At 54.9% G+C, this 26,809-nt stretch overlaps 1 protein-coding gene and 1 long non-coding RNA gene across 4 annotated transcripts in view; one reads left to right on the plus strand and one right to left on the minus strand.

Moving 5' to 3' along the window:
* Positions 1 to 606: 606 nt before the first annotated feature.
* The window catches only part of LOC147576925 (uncharacterized), a 34,506-nt gene continuing 8,303 nt past the window's right edge, over positions 607 to 26,809 (minus strand). Inside the window, exons 2-4 of the mRNA XM_086676436.1 lie at positions 26,282 to 26,340; positions 24,810 to 26,076; positions 607 to 1,946 (exon numbers count right to left, since the gene is read on the minus strand). Coding sequence (XP_086532562.1) covers positions 25,954 to 26,076; positions 26,282 to 26,340 — 182 coding nt within the window. The 3' untranslated portion in view covers positions 607 to 1,946; positions 24,810 to 25,953. The remainder of the gene's footprint in view (positions 1,947 to 24,809; positions 26,077 to 26,281; positions 26,341 to 26,809) is intronic.
* LOC112866051 (uncharacterized) lies at positions 18,839 to 22,189 on the plus strand. 3 transcript variants are annotated; one of them, XR_015240585.1, is made up of 4 exons: positions 18,839 to 18,980; positions 21,175 to 21,328; positions 21,558 to 21,714; positions 21,872 to 22,189. It is a non-coding gene; the product is annotated as an uncharacterized LOC112866051 (long non-coding RNA). The 3 variants fall into 3 exon arrangements; XR_015240586.1 differs by having other exon boundaries at positions 21,922 to 22,189; XR_015240584.1 differs by having other exon boundaries at positions 21,558 to 22,189.

Below are 26,809 nucleotides of genomic sequence, written 5' to 3' on the forward strand. Positions count from 1 at the left end.
TTGAGCAAAGCAGAAGGGAAACCACATTGATGGCGGGGGCCTGCTGGGTGTCCCTACAGGACTAACAGTCTTCTCCTTTCAGGAGGCAAGGTCGGAGTTTCTTCCCCGTGACATCCCGGCTTGTATCCACCTTCCCCTTGTATCCAGGCTTCGTTGGGCATCGCCTCTGTGCTGAGTTTACAGAGAGGGTCTGATGGGTCCTCGGAGCCTGAACTCTCCCCACCAAACCGTGAAATAGGAGCCTGCCCCCCTGGAAACACCAGAATGATGTGTTAAGGGGTCAAAGCTTCCTTCCCTCAGTCAAACCCTCAGTCCCTAGGAAGTGGCGCCTCCCAAAGGCTGGGCACCCAGGAGGCCCTGACTGTATCCCCAGGGGTCAGGAATGCCACCGACTATGGCATCCAGCAGGAAGAAGGGAGAGAGGGGCAGGCAGCTGATCTCGTGGCTGGAGGGAGTGGGCACTGAGTGCCCACTTAATGCAGTATGACACCCAGGGCCCCATGGCAGCATAAATATTCCACATCATGGTAACTGAATCTGACATGTCTTCCCTGGCACCCCCAGTGTGCGCCTTCCCTAGCCATCTCTACCCCTCTGCCAGACCCAGGGGTCAGGACCAGGCGAGGGGAGTTCCAGAACCCCTGCTGTCACACTAGGCTTCCATTGCAGGAGAGGGCCAGCCTCCATACCAGCATGGGGGTGAAGGGGACTCTCCCAGGCCTGGGGGACAAAGCCATGCAGGAGTGGGAGAGGGACTGGGAGAAGACAGGTTCATTGGTACAACTGAGGCAGGTGAAGAGAGGCAACTTGGTGTGATAGAAAGAGCCCTGGCATTAAGGGATGCAGATCCCATCCCAGCTGGGACACTCACTGTGGGCAAGTCTCTTAACCTCCCTGCACCTCAGCATCTTCATTTCTAAGGGGGATAGATAGAATCCCTACCACATGGGATTCTTATGGAAGACAAAATGATGTCTGTGGGAGAGCTCATTGAAAAGAAAATGCTAAACAAAGGCCGGTCAAGGTTATCAAGAGATGAAGCTAGATTCTGTGGCAGGACGATCCGCCGGGCAGGGGGCAGGCAGCCTGGGCGGGAGAGCCCAATCCTCTGTCTCAATGAACAGAGGTGGCTGTGGGGGCAGGACTGAGCCCACTGTGCAGGTCTGGCTCCCTCCCCCGCCCTGGGAATGGTCAGGGACCAAGACTCGGGGGGTCCACCCTCCCCAAGTCTTAATAAACTATCCCTTCCCAGTCCTTCTCTGCCCTCACAACTAAAGGGGCAAGCAGTGGTCAGGCAGGGGGTGCCCCAGGGCCACACACATCGCATCACTGAGACCACTCACCTGGGACCTTTCTGATGGGCAGCTTTAGAATCACCTTGACCCTCAAGAACCCAACCATCCTTAGGGAAACCATCCTATGAGTTAAAGCACGCCAAATGGAACTAGGCAACAAAGCCGAGTACGTGTGACATGCCCAGGAACAACAGTGACTAGCATTTGGACAGCACCGAAGACTTCCCAAGGCACCTTCCCGGGTACTTATCTCCTTCATTCTCATCGCAACCCTAGCAAGTCGGTGCTAAGTCATTATGCCCATTTTTCAAGTGAGGAAACTGAGGCTCAGAGACTCAAAGTGCTGCCTAAGCTCACACAGCCGTGCGGCAACAGGGCCGGGCTCTGAGCTCCCTCTCCTGCCACCATTAACACCAGTCAGCTGATGCTGCCTGAGCACCTGCTCGGTGCAGGCATCACGGGGCTGCTAGTGACACAAAGATGTGTGCAACGCGGGCCCTCAAGGGCAGAGCGAGAACCGTGGCATGCAGAATGACTCCACCACACGCCAGGAAGGAGCTTTCGCGGTACTTAACTCGGATTCCACATTACACAGACGAGGAGAGCAAGGTGCAGAGCCGGGCTTCTAGACCAGGGATCAGCAAACATTTTCTGTAAAACACCAAAGAGTAAATATTTTACACCTTGTGGCCACATACATCTCTGCAGCATATTATCCTTTGATAATTTTTTTATGTTTTTACAACCCACCCCTTCGAAAATGTGCGCACCATTCTCAGCTCGAGGGCTCTACAAAATAGGCTGGCTGCAGGGGGCATAGAGCCCGCAGGCTACAGTTTGCCAACCCCTGTTCTGGGGAGGGGCGGGGTCACACAACCTAAGTTGCTTCCTAAGCTGGGGTTCATTCAGCCAACAAACCAGCCAATTCTTTGAGCACCTGCTATGTCCCAAGCACTGTGCTGTGAACTGGAGGGACCGAGAATGTCACCTAGGCCGTGGCTTAAGATTGCCAACAGTAAGTGGGCAAGATAGTCAGATAAGGAAGTAATGCCACCGGATGGGAGGCTGTGCAGGACAGGGCATCCAGAGCAGGGAGACCCCAGCTCTTCCTGGGTTTCCTGTGTGCTGCCTCCCCACCCCACGGAGGCAGATGTCACATCCTATTTTATTATTTTTTTTTAATGTTTATTTATTTTTGAGAGAGAGAGCACAAGTGGGGGAGGAGCAGAGAGAGAGAGAGAGGGGACAGAGGATCCAAAGCTGGCTCTGTGCTCAGAACACAGAGCCCAGTGCGGGGGCTTGAACTCAAGAACCACGAGATCATGACCTGAACCAAAGTCGACGCTTCACCGACTGGGCCATCCGGGCACCCCTTCCACAACATATTTTAATCTCTATTCCTGTCTGTATGTCACATGGGGGCAATAACCTAAGCCCATGATCTTCACTGCGTCATACTCAGCACCTACGACAATGCCTGGCAGATAGGAAGCAAGCAGTATTTGCTGAATGAACGCATGAATGAATGAATGAATGAATGATAACAACCACAGAGCTCTAGCGAGGGCCAGCTGGCTGGTGAGAGCTACCAGAGGAATCGAAGAGACTGAAGGATTGCTCACCCTGTCTCCCTCACTTGTCGAACAACGTGGGCTGACTGGGCCTAGAAACACAGCCCCACGCACCAGAAGCTTTCTGCACCCTCCTCTGTCCTCCCCCTACCCCCCCAGCCCAGGCCTCTGCTGACTCACAGCAGCTGCTAATCGCACCCCAGTCAAGCATGCTTAATTAAGCCCCAGTTACCCACAGCTTCCTAGCAAGAGGAAAGATGGGACTCCAGTCGCGTGCCAGACCCAGAGGGGGCTGGGCCGGGTGTGGGATTGCTGGGGAGACGCGTGCAGAAGACAGTAGGTCATTCACTGGGAACCGGCCGTAGAAATGGTAGGAACAATAATAATCGTGATAATAATGCCGCAGACTAACAGAGCACCTACTCTGTGCCCGGCCTGACTCTTAACACTTTCTGTGTGTTTAAGCTTCCTCATAGTGAGCTCATGACGGGTACTATCATCACGTCCATTTTACAGGTGAAGGAAATGAGGCTCCGAGAAGCTACGTGACTTGTCCAAGGTCGCACAGCTAGGAAGTCACAGAGGTGGAAGGACTCCCCTTTTCCTGTGGTCCATATTCAGGGAGAGGAAGGGCGATCACGTCCAGAGCGCTGACCCCACTGCCCGGTGGCCTCGGCTCCATCCCGACTCATATACAGGGATGCAACTCTATTTCTAACTCAACTCACATTCGTCATATGGCCACTACATGCCATCAGGCCTTGGAGAGAGGAGTTGAAGGGACCGAATCCCTCCCACAGGGAGCTCACAGACCAGGGGTTAGTACCCATTCCACTGTGGGGACAGCACGATAAATACAGCCATAAATGCACATCCTGGTGCCTGGGGCTGAGGCCGGGGAAGAAAAGTAGCCTTTAGGGAACACCTCCCGGTACCAGATACCAAAGCTGTCACACTCCTTCCTTTTCCTTCCTGACCTATAATCGTATACATGTTAGTGTGACCCTCTATCGCTGGTGTCCCTGGCATGAGCGATTACTCCACGCTAGACCATATACTCCAAGATACAAACCAAGTATCCCAGCATCTGCCACAGTGCTGGGTGTAAAGTCCGTGCTCGGTAGGCTTTAAAAAAATTTTTTTTAATGCTTTTTGTTTTAATTTATTTTTGAGACAGAGACAGAGCATGAGCAGGGGAGGGGCAGACATGGAATCCGAAGCGGGCTCCAGGCTCCGAGCTGTCAGCACAGAGCCCGACGCGGGGCTCGAACTCACGGACCACGAGATCACGACCTGAGCTGAAGTCGGGCGCTCGACCGACTGAGCCACCCAGGCGCCCCTCAGTAAGCATTTTTAAATAAGTGAGTCAATGAAACATAGTCCCACCCTCCAGGAACTTGCAGCCTAGGAGGGGGAATTGAGGCACGGATAGATGGTTGCAATTCAGTGTGATGAACACAGCAGGAACAAGAAGACGCAGGTCACGGGGGAAGGGATCCGCCCGGAGCAGGGGAGCTGGGCACGGTGTCCCAGAGAGGGGGATGCCACAGACAGATCTTGGAGAAAGAGCAGGAGCTTCCCAGGAAGATGGGGGTCCTCGGCGCTGAGAGCGTGGCCCTGGTGTGAACCACCAGCTCTATTAGAAAAGCTCTAGGTGACCCCAGAGACACAGCTGGGGAGGGGCTGGACCACATCTCAGAGGGCCTTGCTACCACCTGAGGAGATTGGACCTTACTCCTTAAGCAATAAGGAGCTATATAACAGGGTTTAAACAGTGGGGTGCTTAAGGGGGTATTTTTTGTGTTGTAGAAAATGGCCCTGGCAGGGCTATGGAGGTTGCATGGAAGACGGTGAGCTTGGGGCAGGCAGACCAGCTAGGAGGCTGGCGACGGACCCTGAGTGTTTAAGGGGAGCAGAAACAGCAAGGACGGGCAGGTGAGTGAGAAGAGGACAAAAGTGACCCTGAATGCACAGAACTAAGTGGCCATGCGGTTGTGAAAGAGGAGCGATGCCACATAAGCTCTTAAGAGTCTCGGGCTCTGCCCACCTAAGATGGGGACAAGATGGTCTACCCAGCAGCGTCACTGTGAGCCTCCAAGGAGTCAGAGACTATAAAGGGCTGCACAGGGTCCCACTGGCAGTAGGCAGCTTTTTCCTCTGCACCTTACTGTCCTTTTACGCCATAGGTTTCCACTAGGGCATCACGCAGCAGAGCCAAGTTCAGAGGGAAAGAACAATGGGGGGGGACAGGAGGGAGGCGTCTCCTGGGCTTAGAGCTGCACCTGTGTCCTCAAGACATGTGCCCTGGCAATGGAGAAAGGCTGCCAGCTCTGTAGGCCAACAGGTCCCAGGCACATCAAACCTGGCTGGTCTCACAGAGCCTTCTTTCTGAACAGAATAAGCAGCAATTTAGTCATTCATTTCATGAAGCCCACAGAGAAAACACAACCCACTCTAGGCCTTTCAACTGGAGGGATTTACATCAGGGATTTGGTTGTAAGGTAACGGAAGAGGCGGGACAACCCAGAGATTAGCCACCACCTCCTTGGGGCTGCAAGGGGAAGGCTGTGTTCTAGGGTCCCGGGAGCTCAGGCCACCAGACAGAAGTGGGAACCACTGCAGGCCTGCCAGAGGGAGCTGGGCCATGCCGGCTGCTCAGCAGGAGCCAAAGAGCAGACACAGACTCTGCAGAGACCTGGCTGGAAACTGAGCGAGGCAAGAAATACCCTGGCCTTTCCCCTCCTCCCACCCTCCACCTTCTTCCACTGCCTCTCATTGTCTGGACCTGCCCATAGGTAAGGGAGCCTGGGAAATGTAGTTCCCTGTGCCACCAAACAAGACCGAGCAAGGCAGGAAATGGACCTGGGAGCAACAAAGGACCAGCACACTCATTCATTCGTTCACTCACTCACTCCTTCGGCCAACATTGACTGAGCACCCAAGTGCTGGGGAGATAAAGACAAACAAAAATTCTGGGTCCTGTCCTCACTGAGCATAAAGTCCAGCAGTACCCCTCAGTGCCCACGGCACCTGCTCAACTAGCCTCGGGAGGGGGGTTGGTGTCGAGCTTTGGGGGGCCCCTGGGAAGCTTCTAGTGTGCAGAGTAGGTGAAGCCGGGCTCTGCTTAGGCTGTGGATTTGGAGGAGCAGGAGCTCAGCCGGCTCGGCCTCCTCCCCAGCTGAAAGCTCACAGCTCAGAATGAAATGTCTCCAAAAAGGGAAGAAAACCCTTAAATCCCACTGTTTGTCTTTGGAGCCTGGGAAGCGAGGATCTAATGAACATGAAACGTGCGGGCTGCTCAGAAGTTGTCTTTGAAACCTCCCCAGGCCGGCTTTGTCAAGGAGCAGCCATTGCCTTTCAAAGCTGCCTGGCTCCAACTCCCCTCTCCTCCTTCCTCGGTAGCAGGCGGCAGCTAATTAGCCAGAGATGTTAAACGCTCCCTAATTCCTCGGTGAAGTCCCCAGGCTTCTGGGGGACTGGCAGCAGGGCTGGCAAACTGAGTTCTTTCACTCCTCCTACCCCCTCCATCCGGTGCCAGCCCCTCCCCTGCCAGCACGCTCCCAGCCCGGGGCCGTCCTGGGTCTCATCCTCTGGGCCACCCTTGCCACCCCTCCCACTCCCTCACACTGGCCTGTGCAAAACCACCACCTCTGGTTCCTAAAGTCTTGTGTGCCTCTTCCAAGAAGACTCCCTAGATGCACCACGCGGGGGATGACCAACCACACGCCCTAGGTCTTTGTCCTCAGCGGGGCCCTAATACGCAGCCCCCCTCATTCATACCGGCCCAGGGGGCTGCCCTTACTGCCCACCACTCAGAGCAGCCTCCCTAAAGAAAAAGTGCTCCAAACTAACCTGTCCCTGAGTATTTATGCCAGCCCAGGAGAAGGAGAGGCAAGAGGCAGGAACATCATATAGATGTTTACAGACAGGTCACCTAGAGTCATAGCCTGAACCTAATGCCACTTGCTGAGATCTTGGGTAAGACACGCCCCTCTCCGGGCCTCAGTTCCAAATCTGTAAAGCACGGGGGTTGGACCGGCCCAGCGCTTCTCAAACTGGCACACGCATCAGAATCACCTGGAAGGCTTAAGCACAGATCACTAGCCCCACCCTCTGATTTCGGATTCAGCCCGACTGGGGAGGGGCCTCCTGAGACTTTGCATTTCTAATAAGTTTGCAGGTGGTGCTGCTGCTTCCGGGACCACAGTGGAGAACTCAACGGCTGGCTGGCTGGATTTTAAGCTGTATTTGTCAAAGCTCCAAGGGGTTGCAGCAAGCTCGCTCCCTCAAGGGGCATGTGGGAGTGGTAATGGGGGCTGGGGGATGCTCAGTTGGCTGGCCCCCAGCCCCCAGCCCCCACCCACCCTACCCCCAGCAGTTTGGCATCATCAGTTAGGCTGTTTGTTCTCGTGCCCAGGTAAGAGTTGGTCAGAACCGAGGTCCCATGCTTTAGGTGAAGTGTTTGAAAACCTGTCAACCAGATTAGCCCTTCCAGCTCGGACGTTGCAGGGTCCCCTGCTCATCCTGTTTCTCCTTCACAGTCAGGGATGGGGGCAGCAAGAACACGGCTGAGGATTCAGGTCCCGACTCTTAGGAGGGGCTGTGAGACTAGGTGGAGAAGCGGATGAGTTCCTGGGTCATCGCCATCAGGAGGTACATTTCAACTCAGAGATGCACCTCTGGGTGACGTGGGACCCATGTGCACGCACACACACACACACACACACACACATACACACCTGTGCTTGCAGCCCCCACCCTGGAAAAGGGCCTGGGGCCCAGATGAGTTGGAGAAGTTCCTGGAAAACATACAGTAGCAAAGCTTCCTTCGGATGTGTGCATGTGTGTGTGTCTTCATGTGTGCATGTATGATGTCTGTGCATACAAATGAGTTCAAGAGAAAGAGAAAGAGAGATTGTAATTGAAATGATCAGGGTGCAGACAGGTTCTAAATAGGGCAGAAGTCTCCTAGAATGTCAACGTTTTGGAATGAAACTAAAGTTCATCCGTTCCAAAGCCCTCGTCCATCTGATGAGAAAACCGAGGTTCCTCTGGAGCTAGAACCAGGGTTTCCCGACTCCTGTGTCAGGGCTCACCCTCCACCATGTGGGTGTCAAAGCCTCTCCCACGCACCAGAATGACATCAGCTGAAACCCATGAAACATCGTGGCAAATGGACAAAAATGTTCGCAGAAAAGCATCCAAGGCAAATAAATCCCTTCCCGGCCCTGCCTGCCCCCACCCACATAGCCATTCCTTGGCCAGCTGTTCCTGTGGATGCCACTTCGAGGAGGGGGCCCGCCCGGCCCTGCAGTCCTGCCGGAGGAGCCTGCAAAGATAGCAGTGAGAAGAAAAACAAGACGAGGAAGAGCCCGGACCCGTTAAAGATTAATGGGGTTCTCTGGGACCCAGGGATGTGCCCGGATTGGAGAGAAACAAAGATCAGCGGAGAAGCAGGGGGATAGACAGAAGCGTGTGTGTGTGTGTGTGTGTGTGTGTGTGTGTGTGTGTGTGAAGGAGACACAACAGAGGGATTATGACGCTGTGCATATGTCTGCACAAACCCAAGAGAAGCCACTGCGGATGAACATACACACACACACACACACACACACACACACACACACACACCCCGGATGTGGGCGAGGCTGGGAACAGGAGAGCCAAGGTGAGTGCCAGGAAGTGAAGCACCGTCAGAACAAGCCAGGGTGCAGGCCTGTTTGTGTCTGATGGGTGTGTGACAAAGGACAACAGAGCGTGTCGGTGCACGTGTGCAACTGGGGCTTGCCGCAGGGGCCCGGGGGGAGAATGAGGAAGGCAGGCCACGGTGTCCCACAGCCAGCAGCCCCCAGGACTGGATGCCCACTCGTGGATGTGCGCTCACCCTTCTGGGGGCCAGGCTGGCCCCCAGGGTCCCCTTCCTCGGACAGCCTCCTTCTGCTGCCACTTGGACCCTCTCCTGCCTTCACCTCCCACACTTGCCACCCCGCCCCTCTGCCCAGGAGTCTCCTCCTTCCTCCCCAGGGTTGCATGTCCCTGGCGTGTGACAGTCTCCAGAAGCCACAAAACACCTGCCCGCCCCCACACCCGCTTCTGTCCTGAGCAGAGCACCAAACACAGGCCCTGAGTTGCACAACCCACCTTCAGATTTTGTCTCTCCCTCTTCTATTTGTGTGACCTTGGACAAGTTACTCAGGCCTTTCTAAGCCCTAGTTTCTTCCGTTTAAAAAAAAAAAAAGAGAGAATAGAGTTCCTGTAAGAAATAAATAAGATATTTCTTGAAGCCCCTGGCAGTGTGCCAACCATAAAGTAGTTACTAGTATTTTCCAGTCTCTCTGCTTCAAGCCCCCGTGGGTAGGTTTTTGTCTCAGAGCCCCAGGGGCTTCCCAAGTTGCACCACCTCCTTAAAATCCTAAAGCTGGAAGTGACCTTAGAAGTCAGGAGGTCCAAGCGCCACCACATGCCCGTGTTGTAGGTGAAGACGTGAGGCTCACAGAGGTGTAACTTGTGTTAATACTGGAGGCAAGACCAGAATACATTTCTCCCACTTTACCACCATCAGCCTTCAGCTTTCCGCCTTCAGCCAGAGCCAGAGGATTTCACCGTGCCATTCTTGGAAGGTTTGTTCCCACTGGTCTGGAGGTAAGACTGAGTCCTGGGGTGTGGGCCGGGCAGAGGGCAGGGGAGGAGGACGCGGCAGGACAGAGCCATGACTCCTTCCAGAGTTCTGTGCAATTCTGCTCTGGCCCCCGACTTGCATTCCCACTTAGCAAAGCCAAAAGCTCTGCAGAGAACTGGATCCTCCCTGCTCCCCCACCCCACCCCGCTGTCGCTCGAAGGCAGGTTAGTGCCCATCTGTGGCCCCTCTCATGTGTCCCTAGGGGGGTTAGCCCCCACCGATTGTAAGTGATCAAAGGATTTCCCCCAACCACACACCACCCTCTCCCTAAAGGAAAGGATCTCAAGTTATTGCAGGCTTCTCCATCCCATGATATTTCTGTGGCACAGACCAGTGCCAAGGAGCCTAGAAATCTGGCCCTTTATTCTGGCTCTGTGTCCTTAATACACCTCTGTCCTGGCCAACAGGATCACCTAGTGCTAGGGCTGGCAGGATTGTGCCAAAACAGATCCCCTCCTGGAAGACAGGAACGAAGCAGCCCCCTGACCGCCACTCTGTCCACGGGGCTTCCAGGGACACAGGAGGCCTGGGAGGAGGCAGACACCAGGACAGGGAATTCAGGGGTTCACACATCCGTGCTGGTCTCCCTGCACTTCCGTAATGCTAGGCAGAGGGAACCCGGAACTATGGCAAGTCAGGGGGCCCTGAATGCACTCAGCACCTGACTGGGGAGGGGGCGGACGATGGGCCCACAGGCCCCCCCCCCCAGGACCTCCTGTCCCTCTGCAGATAAACGGGGGCCGGTTGTATCCTGCTCCTCAGGACCACATGGCCCAGTCTATAGGAATCACACCGTTCGCTCCCTCCCCGAAAACCCTCTTGCCCACATGCAGCACACATGATAAATGTGGAACGTGGCTCCCTCACCCGCGCCTTCTGAAAGGCAGCACAGCGCTGTCACTAAGAGCGTGGACTCTGGGGCCAAACCGGATGGCTTAAATCCTAGCTCCACCAGCTGATGGCTGTGTGGCCTTGGGGAAGTCACTTAACCTCTCTGTATCTCAGTTTCCTCACCTGTAAAATAGGGATGATGTGAATAACTAGCTCATAAGAGTCTTGTGAGGTTTAAATAGGTTAATATATGGCAAGTGCTTGGGCTAATGGCTGGCACATTTTAAAAAACCGGGTAAGTATTTGCTGTCGTTATTACTTATTCAGTCATCAAAATGTTACTGAGCACTGTCTACATTGTAGGTGCTCTTTCAAACCCCAGGCAAGCCGTCCAGATACGGTCTCTACTCTCAGGGAGCTGACATTTCAGTGAAGGAGACAGTCAATAATCACTAAAATTAAAAAAAAAAAAAAAAGTCTACTTACAAATTGTAATGAGAGACAATAAAGGCAGAAAATAGAGAACTCGGAGCATACAACAGGGGACCCGACAGGTTCTTGGGTCAGGGAAGGCTCTTTCAAGTGTGATTCTTATCTCACTCCTCCCTGCTGAGTCTGACCACCCCGGGTACGCCATGCCCGGCAGCCGGCACCCAACAAGGACAAAGCCCATCTGTGCCCTTCACGGGTCTGGCGGCAGCGGAGTATCTGCTCCCCCTCCGTGTGAGAAGCCCAGGCAGGGCCGAGTCCCCCTCGCCTGGCCTGCCACTGCCACCCCACTTCGGGACCTAGGGTGGCCTGGGAATAGAACCAGAAGTCCTGCTCTGATCCCTCATTCCGTCCAACCAAGAGGAGGCACTCTTCCTGCGGAATTTCCCGGCACAATCCGGCCACTCTGAAGGTCACGGCCATTTGTCAGGAGTCCTACCTTCTCCCTTCCAGGCTGTCCTAAATCTGGTCTTCAGCCAGGAAGACAAAGCAACGTACTGTGCTAGGTACTTTACAGTTTATATCGCAGATTTATTCCGCCGTCTCGTTTAATCACCGCGGCAACACTGTGAAGTTGGTGTCGCTCTCATTGTTCATACCTATTCTGTAGATCAAGAAACTGAGGCTCCGAAAGGTTAAGCCACTTTCCCAAAGTCATACATTAGGAGTAGTGGAACAGCTAGGACTCCAACCTAGGCCTGCTCGACTCCAGACCCTGCAGCGACATCGTATGATCTTTTTAATAACATGAGGAACGATAATTCGTGTAATGGCTAATATATTTTTTTTAACATTTATTTATTTTTGAGACAGAGAGCATGAACAGGGGAGAGTCAGAGAGAGAGGGAGACACAGAATCTGAAACAGGCTCCAGGCTCTGAGCTGTTAGCACAGAGCCCGATGCGGGGCTCGAACCCATGGACTGCGAGATCATGACCCGAGCCAAAGTCGGATCCTTAACCAACTGAGCCACCCCGGTGCCCCTGTAATGGCTAATATTTACAACACTTTCTATGGGGCAGGTCCCACTGTGATTTGAAATCACTCAACCCCCATAAAAAAAATAACCCTCTGAGGGATATGCTATTGTTAATCTCGTGGTACGGGTCAGGAAACTGAGGCACAGAGAGGTTAAGTGAAGCCAGGGGTCCAAGGCCAGTTGGATGAGTCCTGAGGGACAGTCACCAAGATGAGAGTCACAGAACAGCGGGGCTGAGCATGACCTCGGCAGCCCCCAGCTGGAGGCCCAGAGGGAGGGACGGACGTCGTAGTGGAGCCACTCCGTGCCCGGCCACATCCCCTGCCTCTCCCCGTGCTGTCTCTCTCCCCCATCTGTCTCCAGGTATCCAGGGGCCTCCGCTTCCCTTGGGAACTTGCCCTCCACAACCCCCTCTGGCTCGCCGTGCTGGCCACGGCCTAGGCACCGCCTTATCTGCCTTGTCCGGCTCTGTCTCCCCGTGACCCCCAGGCCCTGCCGACCCTCTCGCGAGGCTCCCTCTATAGCTGAGCCAATGAAGGAAGAGGGTCAGCTGATGGCCGGCTCAGAGGCCTTGGGGCAAGGTGGCCCCTCCTTTCCGCTTGGGTTTTCTTCCAGAAGATGGCCTCAACCCAGCACAATGGGCCTATCCTAAAAACCCAGACTCAGGACACCTGGGTGGCTCAGTCAGTTAAGCGTCCGGCTTCGGCTCAGGTCACGATCTCACAGTCCGTGAGTTCGAGCCCTGTGTGGGGCTCTGTGCCGACAGCTCAGAGCCTGGAGCCTGCTTCCGGTTCTATCTCCCTCTCTCTCTGCCCCTCCCCACTCGCACCCTGTGTCTCTCTCTCTCAAAATTAAATAAACATTAAAAACAAAAAATTTTTTAATAAAACAGACCTCGGGGCAGGGTGGGGACAAGGGGTGCCCCTTGCAGTGTCACCTCTGTACCGGACAACCCTGCCCCCCTTCCTTGGGCCCCTTCAGGGCCGGCCCTCCCCACAGTGCACAGGTCCGTCTCTGCCTTCATCACAGGGCACGGGGTGAGGGGTCAGGGCAAGGGGGCAGGAGTTAAAGCCCAAAAAGGACCTGGGAAGCTGGAGAATTAATTTTGCTTGTGTCTCCATGCCTATAGCGCTATCCTGCCGCTGCTCCCGGGGACCATGAGGTCCCTGCTACTTCAGTCTGCACACCTGCCAAGAGCTCAGTCTCCTTTTTGCTGGGGAAAAAACCAAGGGGAAGGGTTTGTTCGGGAGGGGCCCGTGGCAGGGGAGGGGAAGTCCTTGCCTTTAGCTGGGAGACGTGGGAGCATGGAGGGAGGGGAGGGGGGAGCAGGGGCAGGCCCGGCAGCACACCGCTTGCCCAGCAAGGTGACCTGTCGTTGTCGCCCTCCCTCCTCCAGCTCCCGGGGCTTGATTCTCCAGAGGCCTTGTGTGGAGGACAGAGCCGAGTAGAGAAAGGAGCCTGGTGCGCAGCGAAGAAGGCCCCACAGACTAGACGCCGGCTCTCGCCTCCCTGGGGCTGGCAGAGCACAACCCTCGGGGAGCTGGAGAGGGAGCCACGGACCCTGGCGAGGTGGCGCCCTCCCTCCCAGTTGCTCAGAAGCATCTAGACAAGGCCTTGTGCTGAGCTGGCATGTTTCTGCCTCCCAGCTGGACCACAAAATAGAAGGAAACATCCATAAAGTTCCCGAGCCGCCTCTGAGGCCGGAAGGCCTGCCAAGGGGCTGCTGGTTCCCCCTCTAATTGGTCTTAATTTCCATGATTTGCAGGTCCCAGGCTCACCGAGGGCCCGGTCTCCCTCGTGATGGATGGGCAGGAATAGTGGGCCTGGTGAGCCAGCTCCCGTGATCCAGCAGGGTCCTGTGGGGTGCAGGGCAACCTAGTCCTCCACCAGGGCTCACCCAGAGCCCCCGGGGCCCGAGCCCACTAGAACACCATCCTTTCTCCCAGTTAACCTCTGCAGGACAGGGCCCATCCCTTCACACGGCAATAGGAAGTGGAAAGAGGAGGGGCTTAAACCAGGGCTCAGGCTAGAGACCTGTGGCATCCTCCTAGGAGCCCCTCCCAGGGCCCGGCCCGCAGTAGATGCTCAATAAACACATGTTGCTCCACAGCTTGGCTGACCTAAGGAGACCTGGCCTTATGCCATCGGAAGCTTGGACATCTTCTGCCTCCTGCTCTCTGGTTCTGCTTTTGTCACAGTAACTAAAGTACAACTGTGGAGTCAGGCTGCCCCAGTTTGAATCCCAAGTAGATTAGCACAGGCAAGGTAATCTTGGGCAACTACTGAGCTTCTCTGTGCCTCTACTTCCTTATCTTTAAAATGGGGGTAACAGCACTACCTACCTCACGGGTCCATTATATGAAAAGGCACGAGTATGCCGAGATAGCAGAATAACGGATCCCAAAGATGCCCACGCTCTAATCCCTGGGACCTATGAAAATGTCACCTTACGCGGCAAAGGGCCTTTGTGGAGGCATTTAAAGTACGGCCCTTGAGATGGAGAGATGATCCTGGATTATCCAGGTGGGCCCAGCCTAATCACATGCGTCCTTAAGAGCAGAGAATCTCTCCTGGCTGGGTTAGGGAGAGACGTGCGACTGGAGGAAGCACCAGAGAGAGGCAGCATTGCTGGCTTTGAAGACGGAGGAAGGGGCCACAAGCCAAGGAATGCAGGCTTATGGAAGCTATAAAAGGTAAGAAAATGGAAGCACCCCTAGAATCACCAGAAAGGAACACGACCCTCCCTGCACCTTGACTTTCAGCCCCGTGAGACCTGCGTCAGACCTCTAACCCACAGAGAACCACAAGATTAATTCGCGTTGCCTTAAACCACTACGTTTGTGGTCACTTGTCACAGCTTCAACAGGAAACTCACACATACTGGTGTGTAAGCACATAGTCAGAACTCGATGTCGGCTCTGTCTGTCATCACCACCACCATTGTTATGGCCCAGGGCAGAGACACCCTGCTGCCTCCACCCCGCCCCCGGCAGCCGCCTGTCCAGTGTGAGCTTCTCCAAGCCGGAATCACACTCAGCTAAGCACTGGAGAGTAAGTACAAGGCAGTCAGGGAGTAGGGAACATCCTCAAAACAATGTCCCTTGGCGCACTCCCTGTGAGCAAGAGGCAGATGACTGGCCTCCCTGTGATCCCTTTCTTTTAAAGAAGAGCCGTGGGGGGGCCCCCTGGGAGAGGGGGGTGGGCCTGCCTGACCCCGACATTGTCACTGGAGAGATGACAGCTCCGGGGCTTAACTGCTCCCCATTCCAACCACGCACAGCGGGAGAGGCCTGGCCACTCCAGCGGCTTGGCACCCAAAACTTGCACCTGCTGTGCACGTGGGAATATGGCAGGACCCGCAATAGGAACGACTTCACCAGACGGAAGGGGGGACTTTCTCCCGTGAAACAACGCCAGGTACCGCAGCATCTGCCGGGATCCTTCCGAGCAGCTGTGTGATGGAGGCGGGATGGGGGAGGGAGACGGATGGTCTCCAGAGGCCTGGTCTGTGATCAGCAGTGGTCGCCCTCACAGAACAAGCTCCCCTCGGGGCTCACACCCCTCATTCGCAGTCACTCCCCCAGCCAAGCGAAAGTGAGGCTTTCCCCCGACAGACACACCCCCCCCAGCCTATGTACCTCCCTTTCCTCCTTCACCCCCAGTTTGCCTCCTCAGTGACACCCCACATTCTCCCCGGATACTGAGAGACCTCGGAGATCTGTCCCCACTAGATCTCCTTCTTCTCAGGAAGTCAGTGAGGCCCTGTGATCCCTCTCAGAGCCTTCAGCCTCCGACCAGACTAAGCCCAGTGCAGGTACCAGACTGCCCAATGATGTCGACAGGCCTCTCGGGACAAAGGCCATTTCCTCTTAGACTCATGGGCAAATCACCGTTAGACTGGAAGTTCCCTGAGGACAGGGTTCACGCTGTCAATCTGCCACAGGGCCTGGCCCGGAGTGGACCTCCATTTGTTGGGTAAGGGAACACCTCTAAAAATGTACAGCCCTCTCAGAAGGCCCTGGAAAAAAACCTTACCCCTTCCCATCTCGCTCACCAGGGGAACTCAGCACAAAGAGCCACCTCAAAGAGACCAGCTGCTTTGGAGGTAACTGGAGACGGGAGTGAGACAGGCTGAGGGGACAGGGAGAGCCACTGCTCCCACGGACACCCATTCCCTTCGCCAAGGAGCCCATCCCATGTGGTCACCTGCTGCCGGCTGAGACCTGCTTCCCTACACCCCCAGCCCCTCAAACTCCCTTTCTGTCTAAAGATTAGCTTCCTACAGACACTTGCCCACCCCTTCCTGGCGGGCAGTTCATGGGCCATGGAACCTCTCTTTGTTCCTCTCTCCAGCCCCCCAGCCCACAACCTCACCTTCTGATACAGAAATTCCCTTTACCACCACCACCCCAACTCTGACCAACCACAGGGGCCCAATCTGCGTGGGGACCTTGCAGGGTCACTACCGAGGACCCAGGTGGTACCTCTGTGCAAATCAGGAAAAGGGCCTCTTTCCCCAGGTGGACGTAGGCCCCACCCATGCATAGCCTGGTGAGAACAGCCTAGGGCAGATTTCAGCCCCCATCCACCCCTTGGCCAAGTGTCCTTGCACGATGCACAACCTGCCCACCTGTGCACAGCAGCCCCGTTTGAACAGCTGCAGAATATACCCACTGTAGGGGTCTGATAGACCCACATTTTAGGGGTCTGATAGACCCCTCATTTTAGAAATGAGAAAGGGGAGAAGGGCAGGGTAATTCATCCAAGGTCATACACCAAGCTGGGGGCAGACCCAAGGCCAAAGATCCAGGTGCCCTGACTCCCAATCTGCTGCCTATTCCCTCGGCTACTCTACCCATGCCTCGCTCTTGGGGACAGATGGCAAAGCCAAGACAGCCAGAGAGCTCCTGAAAGCGGTGCCTGGGGAAGCCTTCCTGCACTAATTAGAAGAAAAGTGATAACCTCATCCCAAACTCTGTCTAGACATAAAATTGAACATAAAACTCTCTGAACTGAGTACCACCTAACCCTTGGCTGGTGTGGAACATAAATACAGATCGTCCCCATTTGTTTCCTGTCCACCAACCGCATTTATCCCACACCTCTTCACTGTGAGTATGTCCCCTATGTCTCTCTAGCCCGTACATCTGTCTTGGCCTGGAGACTCTCAGACCATGCTTACTGCCTCAGGAGAATCCCTGAACACACAAGTGCTCAGAAGATGACTTTTAATTTAGACAAAGGGGAGGGTGATGGTGATGAAGAAGAAGTGGGGGGTGGGGGGAAGGGTGAGAGGGAAGGAGAGGAAAGGAAAGAAGGGCAATTTGGGGCATCTGGGCGGCTCACTCAGTTAAACAGCTGACATCAGCTCAGGTCATGATCTTGCAGCTCGTGGGTTCGAGCCCCACATGGGGCTCTCTGCTCTCAATGTAGAGCCTGTTTCAGATCTTCTGTCTCCCTCTCTCTCTGCCCCTCCCCCTCTGTCTCTCTCTCTCTCTCTCTTTCTAAGACAAATAAACATTGAGAGAGAGAGAGAGAGAGAGAAAGAAAAAGAAAGAAAGAAAGAAAGAAAGAAAGAAAGAAAGAAAGAAAGAAAGAAAGAAAGGCAATTCTTGATGCCTTAATTTCTTGTCCAGGATTACCGCGAACCTCTAATACTGCTAAACCTGAAATGAAGGTGAAGATACATACACACACACACACACACACACACACACACACACACACATTCTCTCTCTCTCTCTCTCTCTCTCTCTCTCTCTCTCTCTGGGTGGTGCCTACCATTATAATATGGTGATTAAGCTCAGGCAGAACCAGACTTTCTGGTTTTGAGACCTGGTTTTCCGACTTCTTGGCTATGAGATTTCAGGCAAGTGCCTTAACTACTCTGTGCCTCAGGTTCCTCTTCCATACAATTAGGTAACACCAGACATAACTTCATAGATTTTTATGAAGATTAGGAGAGTCAATATATGTGCAATACTTAGCACAGGGCCTGGCTGATAGCCAGCACTCAGTAAACACTGGCTGTAAATATATTGGGTTGCTGTCTCTTCACACCTTGTCCTGGTCCTGTTTTCCTGCAGTCAGGGGTGGGGGTGGGAAAGGACATTGTCTAGGCTGCCTGGCAGAGTCTCCATCTCAGTATTCCAACTGCCAGAGCAGGGATGGACTGCCTTGGAGAGTAGTGAGTTCCCTGTCAGTGGGAGCAATCAAGCAGAATACAGATGAGCGCTCGGCATAGTTGGGGCAGAAGGGGGCAGGGGGTGGGGCAGACAGTGAGCTCTTCCAAAGTCCCTTCAAACCCGGATAGACTGTGAATATGTGGAAAAAACCCACATCTCTAGGCACCCGTGTGGGCACAGCCTCGCCAACAAATGGGGGCACACATACAAGGGCACAGCCTCCACATCAGCTTTGAGGACTAGGAAGGAGTGTTGCAAAGCAGGCAAGCCAGCACCCCCGGCCAGCCCCTCCCCCAGCACCCAGCCAGTTCCTGTGTGCACACAGGTATCCAGGTGGCAAGCAGAAGCTTTGAGGGAGGCACCAAGTGGGATTTCAAGGAGCCTGTTTCCTGCCACTCCCAGTTCTGTGTTTCCAGGCACCAGCTGCCAGCATCCCCCCCTCCCCATCTCCACTGCACCCAGCTCTAAGACAGGATGGGGGCAGGGACCAGGAGCCTCGCAAGGTAGGGAACCTGGGACAGCCCTGGCCTCTAAAGGGTCAAGGTGCCCAGAATTCGGAGGCGGTTTCCTTTTCACAGACGTTGATAAAGCAGGAGTTTGTAGAAGGGTCAGAAGTCCTGCCTCACGCCAAGGCTCAAACGTAGTTCCGCCCTCGAGGAGTAGGATAAGAAGAGAGACTCAGGGAATCCTTGCTCCAGAACTATTCCTGCCCCTGCCCTCTCCGGTCTCCTACCCCGCCTGGCACATCTCCCGCCCCCCCGCCCCCAACACTTCCTCTGGGTGCTGCGTGCCCTCTATTAGCCATTCTACAGAGAGGACCGGGTGCTGATAAACCAGAGCGGCAGCATGGTCAAACCTTCCTATCAACCCGGGATGCATTACTGCATGTTATTTGTCTTCCCAGCAGCAGCGACAGCGGTTCCTGGTTCCTAACAATACTGGCTTCGCCTGGTACTAAAAAGGGCCCCTAAGTGCCCCGAACATCTGGGAGAGGAGACCACATCTGGGGGGCCGATGGGGAGGATGGGGAGCTAGGCCAGCCTCTGGGGATGAACCATTCGCTGCGGATTCGTCCAGAGGTGGATCGTGGGTGCAGAAATGAGGTGCGATGGGGGTGGGGGTGGGGGGGGAGGACCGCAGAGGGCAGAGAAGGAGAAGTGGGCGAGGCGCAGAGCTCTCCCCAGGCCCTGTCGCCCAGCCCCATGCCGCCGCGGCCCCCACCCCCGCCAAGAGTGCTGGGCGCTGCAGGAGGCAGGGCGTGTGTGTGTGTGTGTGTGTGTGTGTGTGTGTGTGTGTGTCCGCGCGCGCGTCCCCTCCAGCTTTTCTACCACAACCCGGCTACTCTTCCCAATCAATGGCCTCTTTGTGGCTGCCGAAAGAGGGGAACGACGACGCGAAGTGCGGGGGGAGGGGTGGAAGGCCGTCCTGAGGACGGCAGGACGCGCAGGACCCCAACTGCTGCCGTCGGGGCCAGGGCTCCCCGGAACCTGGGACGAGCGCGCTTTCCCGGAGGGCCTGCACTCTCTGGACGTAGAGAAAGGGGTCTAGCGGGGCGGTGGCCCTGGCCTCCCTACTCTGCGCTGGGGGGCGGTCGCTCTCCCGCAGGCCTGGGAAGACCCGGACGCGCTCTCCCCCGGCCCCACGCCCGCTAGGTGGCGCTGGGCAGTCGTGCTCCTCCGACCCGTTTCGGCGGCAGCCCCAGCAGCCTCCGAGGCGCCAGGCGGCTTGGGGCACCTGGAAGTGGGCTGGAGTGGCAGGTGTCGAGGCAGGGACCCGCAGGGGTGGGGGAGGGGGATAGGAGCAGCATCCTCCATTGAGACGTGTCTGTGGGATTTCTGCCGCACTCAGTTGCCTGTTCTCTTGAATCTTAAAAGTCTAAACACCCCAGTCCTGGGGAAGCTCACACAGCCTCAGCGACAAGAGATACCCACGGGAAAAGTTATTACAAAGGCCAAGTGAGAAGTACAGCCAGTGCTTTCCGTCTAGAAACAACCACAGAATAAGGCACCACAGACCTCTGAGAGGGGTTACCTTGACATTCTGCTACGAACCAATGGGACGGATGAGAGTCGCCCATTCCTTCTGGTGCCAGGCACCCACTGAGGCTCTGAGCATTCACTTGTGACCAGGTGACAATCCCTGCCCTCAGAGAGTTTGTGGACCAGTGAGGGAGAAAGACATCAGGGAGATAACTAAACAAATAATTAACTAACTGCAGCTGTTGTTAAGTACACAGGTATATAAAGATTTAGGGTGGAATGTTCCAGTCACCCCGGGTCATCTGACCAGTCCTAACCAGGGTCAGAGGTGGGGAAGTTGTCCTATGGAAGACACGGGCCCCCTTCCCCTTGGTCCAAAGTAGACTTAAGAAAAAGTTGCCTAACATCCGAAGCAAACTCAGGGCTGGGGTGTCTCTTGTCCTCACTTCTCAATCTTCACTCTGTGGAGTGTAGGTTAAGCCCACTTTACAGAGGAAAAGATTGAGCTTGGGGAAGTTAAGGGACGAGCCCGGGGTGCCAAGAGCCAGCCTGTGGCAGAGCTGGGCTTCGAATCCACAACTGCCTGGGTCCAAATCCCACACCTCTTCTATAAGGCACTGCCTCTGGGACCCTGTCTGGATGCCCTGCTGGAAGCCGAGGCAGGGAACAGAGAAGGGGAGCGAGAGAACGAGAAAGGGGCAGGGCAGGCTAAAAAGTCACCAGATTGCTGCCCCCCCCCCCCATCACCACCTCCCATTCTTCACAGCCAGCCCTTTCTCGGCATCTCCTGACCAAACCTCCACCCGCTTAACATTCCGCTCAGTTTCCACTCCGCTCCGACTCCCAATGTTTATCAACACATGCTGTAATGTAATCAGCTCCTGGGAAAATACACACCAGGTAACGGATGCTGACAAGAGTGTCAAACAGATGTCCCCTCCCTGCCCCTCCCTCCCTCCCAGCCAGAGCCGGCACACCCAGGAGGCTGGGGGAGCGCCTCTTGCCACACCACCCCTCCAGTCCTGGCCGCGGAGGCCCTCCCCGGGAGACTGACACCATGGAGCCCAGCAGCGCACCAGGCACTGTGCAGGGGGCTTTATACACCTCATCTCATCTGGCCCTCACCACAGCAGTGTAAGGGTGGTCTTAATATCCCCATTTTGCAGACGCAGAAACTGAGGCACCAGTGATGATGAAACCAGAGTGAAGCAGCAGCGGCAGAAGCAAAGAAGGATGATCACACTGCTGTCCTTTTACCATCAGGCCACCTCCCCACAGAGCCCAGGCCTCTGAAGAAAACTGTCTTTGTCACCTTTCCGAGTAATTGGATCTCAAGCCTAAGGGTCTGGCCCCCGTGGCTGTGGCAGGCCAGGTGTAAGGGGACTGGCAGCCTGTTCCGCATTTCTGCCCCAGCCAATAGAAGGCACGGTGCTGGATGCCCCGAAGGCTCAGGACTGAGCAAAAGAGGGAGGCTTCTGCAGTGGCATGGGGGAGAGGGGCTCTGGGGGAGGGAGAGACCTTTTATTGTCCTTTTGTCCCCTTCTCCAAGAACCAGAGCTCAAGGACCCCCGAGGCCAGCCCAGACAGAGGGGAGAGGAAGTGCACAGAGTAGGGGAGCGCCCAGATGGGACAGGCTCCGCCCACCCCAGGACCTCCGTGCCCTCCCCAGGATCAGCTGTCTGAGGCCACCGTCCTCGAGGAGCTCCGTATTTGCTTTTCCCTCCAACGCAGTCAATTGCTCCTTTCATCTGACTGGAGTTGTAAATGAGACTTTATGGGATTCCTAATGATGGCGGTTTCCCTTTATCAGCCTCCAATTCCCACTTCTCAGCCAGGGTTGACTCGGGGAAATGTTTTGACCAGGAATCCAGAATCCAGCAGCAAGCCAGTGCCCCGCTTGCTGCTTTCCACAGTGCGAGCTGGAAGTTGTCAAACAGGCCTGGGCCCCCCCCCCCCGCCCGTGGAAGCTCACTGCGGAGAAGTCAGATCTGGGTTCCAGGCCGCCTCCCAGATGGTGTATTTCACCTCTCCTGGCTTCTGCTTCTTCAACCATAAACCTGGGGTAATAAAGCCTGCTCCACCCACCCGCCTCACCAGGCCACTGTGAGAATCAAATGAGATTATAGGCTTGAAAACCCTTTGAAAAATATAAAGCAATCACCCAAGCCGGTTTTGCTATTATTATTATTGCTGTTGTGATTTTGTATAGGTGCGGCTGGGAGAGCAAATGATAGGAACCTGTACATCTTTGAGAGTAAAGCCTGTTTTTGCACACGGGAGTGTATGTACCTGTGTTGTGGAAGGATGGAGTTCTAGTGTTTGCACCTGCCTTTTTTTTTTTTAATGTTTATTTATTTTTGAAGGAGAGAGACAGAGCATGAGTGGGAGCGGGGCAGAGAGAGAGGGAGACACAGAATCTGAAGGGGCCCTAGGCTCTGAGCTGTTAACGCAGAGCCAGATGCAGGGGCTCCAACTCACGAACCGCGAGATCATGACCTGAGCCGAAGTGGGACGCTTAACCGACTGAGCCACCCAGGTGCCCCTGCACCTGCATTTAAAGGAGTGTATGGGGCAGGGACGCCTGGGTGGCTCAGTCGGTTAAGCGTCTGACTCTTGGTTTCGGCTCAGGTCATGATCTTGCGGTTTGTGGGTTCGAGCCCCGCATCTGCCTGCTTGGGATTCTCTCTCACCCCTCCCCTGCTCGCCATGCTCTGTCTCTCTCTCTCAAATTAAATAAACAAACTTTAAGGACATTTTTTTAAAAATACAGGAATGTATGGGGCAAGGTATGGGTGTCTATGAGTATATGGGGACATGTGCACACATTCCGGTATCTTCATAGAATACCACGTTGATACATAATAACACAATAATCTTGAGTGCCGGGCATTGTGCTAAGCACTTGATACAGGGGTGTGGGTCCGCAAAGGTGTGCAGAGCATTTGCAACATACGCGTGTCAGTGTTGGAGGAATGCAATGGAACGTGTGACTATTCGTGTCATACCGGCAGCGGGGAATCCCTCCGTGTGCTTGCCCGGGGGTCAGTGATGGTGTGGGCCTAAATGTCAGTGAATCTGAGCGTATGTGCGCATGCACGTGTCTGCACGCGCATGCACACGGGTGCACACCCACCTCCCTGTTCCCGGATGGATTGGTGTAATTGTTCGTTATTTATCAGCTGCCTGGGCTACGTGAGCCCCCTGCTTGCCCTGAGCTCGCTGCCACACAGCCATCAAGCCCACACACACATTGTGGTGACAGCAGCCTGCTTGGGAGGGGGGCGCCACTCTGCTCTCTGGAGCCACACTCTGTGCCAGGCAGCAGGGCCCCTGCCGGGGAACTGCACAGATTGACGACACCAGACTTGGAGCCGCAGGAGTGCTCAGCAGATGGGTCGGGCTCAGGGGCCCTGGGAGCAGGACAGACAGAGCTGGCACCTTTAGGTCCAGACGACCTGGCTCTAACAAGCTGAACCCAGGGCCCGGCCCGAGACTACCACCTTAGCATAATACCAGTCGTGGCTGCCCAGTGGCCAGGAGTGAAACATCCTTGCTCTGCTGCACCCCCACCGTGGCTCATCGCTGCTCTCGGGATTAAGTCCAAACTCCCTCAGGCAGCGCACAAGGCCCACACCTGGCACATACCTCCCAGCCCCTTCTCCCCCCACCCCTCCTTGCACCGCACCAGGCGGACTGGACTACTCACGGTCCTAAGATGCGCTTGGACCCATGGGTCTTTTCGCTGCCTTTCCCCTGTCTGATTTCTCCATGCAACATCCCTGGCTGGCCAGTCCTGGCTCCCACGAGGTTCAGCTCACCTCCACAGGAATGCTTCCCTCGTCCTTTCTGACCCCCCCGGATTAGGGAAGAGTCCCCACACCCCCGACATTCCTGTAGGCCCCTAGATTCCCCTAGTATCCCGCTTCCTTATTCGCCCTCTTTTCTCCCATCGACTCGGGCCCCGGGAAGGGGCAGAGCATGCCTTAGTGGTTCATGGTTTTATTCCAACGCTTAGCGCGGTACCCCGTCATAGGTGGTCCATAAATACTTGTTAACGAATCGCTGCTAAAGCCTTTTGTGAGAGAGTGGCTCCCTTGAGTTCTCCACGTTACATCACAGCGTGCATCTGTACGGCTTTGGGTGTCTCAGATCTCCGGGCTGAGGAGAACTGCGCCCTCTCCCCAGTCCCTCTCCTTCATCCCATCTTAACGGCAATAATCCCCATCCCCGACTTCTACAAATGGAAGTCAACGACACGATCTTACGAATGGGCAAACTGAGACGCAGAGAGGTAAAGGGCTCGTGAACAGGATGACCATCCCCCGGTTTGCCCAGAACTTTCCCCGTGGTAGCACTGAGAGCCCCATGTCCTGGGAAACCCCTTCGGTCCCGGGAAAACTGGGACAGTTCATCCCCCTTCTTGTCCACGGTCCTCAAGTGGCAGATCCAGGACGCAAACCTGGGACTCCTGACTCTGAATCATACACATACCCCTCCCTGCTCAGCTGCCTCCCAGGCCACCTCCAAGTTCAGTGACTTCGCATGGGCATTGTCTTCCCTTCGGATGTCACATCCAGGCCACTTGACACGCTCCTGGAGGAGCTGTGCCCAGAAGCATGTACTCAAGGAATACAGGGCATTAATATTAACCTAAATCAAATATAATTCAGAACCTCATTTCTGGAGGAAAAGCACTGTACCTGACACAGAAGGGGAAAAAAAAAAGTAAATCTAGCATAAAATAACTTTATAATGATGTTAAAGTAAATTTTAAAATTAAAAAAAAAAAACACCACTTTACCTGCAAATCGTTTTCATTTCTCCACATGGCCTTCACCGTTCTCTCTTTACCGGTGTATCTTTTTTACAAAATTGCAACGCGGGACGTGTGTCGTGCTTCTTTTTAGCTCACGCGATAGAAATCTGGTTTCGATTTTCCTCATTCTGGACCCTCCGTGTCATTAACATCCCTCATTAGCCCAGATACCAGGGAGCCTGGGCTCAGGGCTGTCCCCTTCCTGAAGGACTCCTTCCTAACGCAGGGCCCAGCTGGGCTTCTGAGGGGCTGCCGTGTAATCGCTGTCCTGTGCATGTGTGCGGCCGGCAGGGCAGAGGGAGACAGCTTCTGCCAGATCCTGAAGAGGTCTGAGGCCCAAAGAGCTAAAGAGCCACACTCCACAGTGCTCCGGAGAAGAACAAACAGCCTCATCCCCCGGCTCCCAGGGCGAATGTCCACCACGCGCTTTCTCTACGAGGCTTGGGTTGACCCAGGATCTCTGTTCCTCCTTAAGATCAAGTCCACTTCTTGACTTCCACATGGCTCTCAAAAAAATAAAAAATAAAAAAATCTGGTTCCTCTAGACAAGTAGTACATCCTGATCATTATCCTGACCACAACCCCCACCCGCCCCCGATCTGAAGGCACCAGTGAAGAAAAGGGAGTGTGGGTGGGAGGCCGAGGGTCTTCGTCCTCGCTCTTCTCCCTCTGGCCTTCCCCATCAGGTATGCTGCAGGTGGAAACCTTCTCAGCCCCTTCCCGTGTCTTGGTCAAAGCTCCCTGGCCCATGCAGGTCCTCAGCAGAAGCTTCTTCTTCGTACCACTGTTGAGTTTTAGGTATTCCCAAATCAGAAATGGTGCCTCCACTCACATCTAGAATCCTTTGGGGTCTCTCTCTCTCTCTCTCTCTTTCTCTCTCTCTCTCTTTCTCTCTCAAAATAAATAGAATCCCCTAGGACTTTGGACATGGTGATTCACAGCAATGCACTGAGGGCCTTCTAACCAGAGCCAGGGTGTAGACCAATTTGCCTTCTGGGCCCTTTCCTTCTGGAGAATTGGGTGGTTCGAGGTGAAACTGGGGCCTTCTATCATTGCTCAGAGCTCTCGCTCCCAAAGGCGTGGAGATCCCTGGGACAGCATGGCCCACAAGGGAGAGGCTGGCTGGCTGTCAGCCATCTTGGTACCGCTCTGACCTGGTCGTCATTGTACCTGGGGCAGAGCTGTGTTCAGCTGATCTGTCGTCCCCAAGAGCAATGGCAGCCGTGGCAATAGGGAGGCTCTGCAACGATCTCTGTAAGAATAACAATAATTAAACGTTTCTAAGCACTGTGGGATACACAGGCACCATCATAATCACCACAGCTACCAAGGTAGTGATAATAGTAATTAGGTGCTGTGGTTTCCCACTGCCTGGGGTGAGGTTGGCCTGTCAGGTTAGGGAAGGGGGCACCCACGCCAGTGGGTCCTCTCTGGGGCTGGCTAGGGCTTAGCCATACTTCCTCTACGGGGTTCCCCTCCTCCTCTCCTCTCCCCTTGCCCTCAGCCTCCATTGACCCTAGACCCGGGACCAGGGTCACAGGGAAGGGTGACCCCCATTCGGCATACCATTCTAATACATGTTCAAGCTTATCTTCTGTCAACAGATTTTGGGGTATTGGGGAATCTTGGGGACTTCTTAAGAGGGCTCCCCACACATCAAAGTGAGCTTTATTAGCCAATTACTAAATGACACAGAGGGGCCTGGAATATGGCCGGGAGGGGAAGTCATTATTGTGTTGACTTTGGGTCTTTTCCAAGCCCAACAGCTGTCTCTATGAAAGAGCCTGTGGAGGCTGAGGGGGGGCGGGGGACCTTGGGACAGTTTCCTGGTGATGGCACCTTCCTCGGAGCTGATCTCTGTGTGATCACTGGCCCCAGACACGGGGTTGGTGAGACAGGTGAATTCACGTGCCTGTCCTTTGAGTGTTATTCCTGCGGCCATCAGTCTCAGAGCCAGGAGAGAACATGGAATTCATATGGGCCAC

Source organism: Puma concolor, chromosome D1 (assembly GCF_028749965.1).
Source record: "Puma concolor isolate L17-30 chromosome D1, mPumCon1.1.hap2, whole genome shotgun sequence".
NCBI lineage: Eukaryota > Metazoa > Chordata > Mammalia > Carnivora > Felidae > Puma > Puma concolor.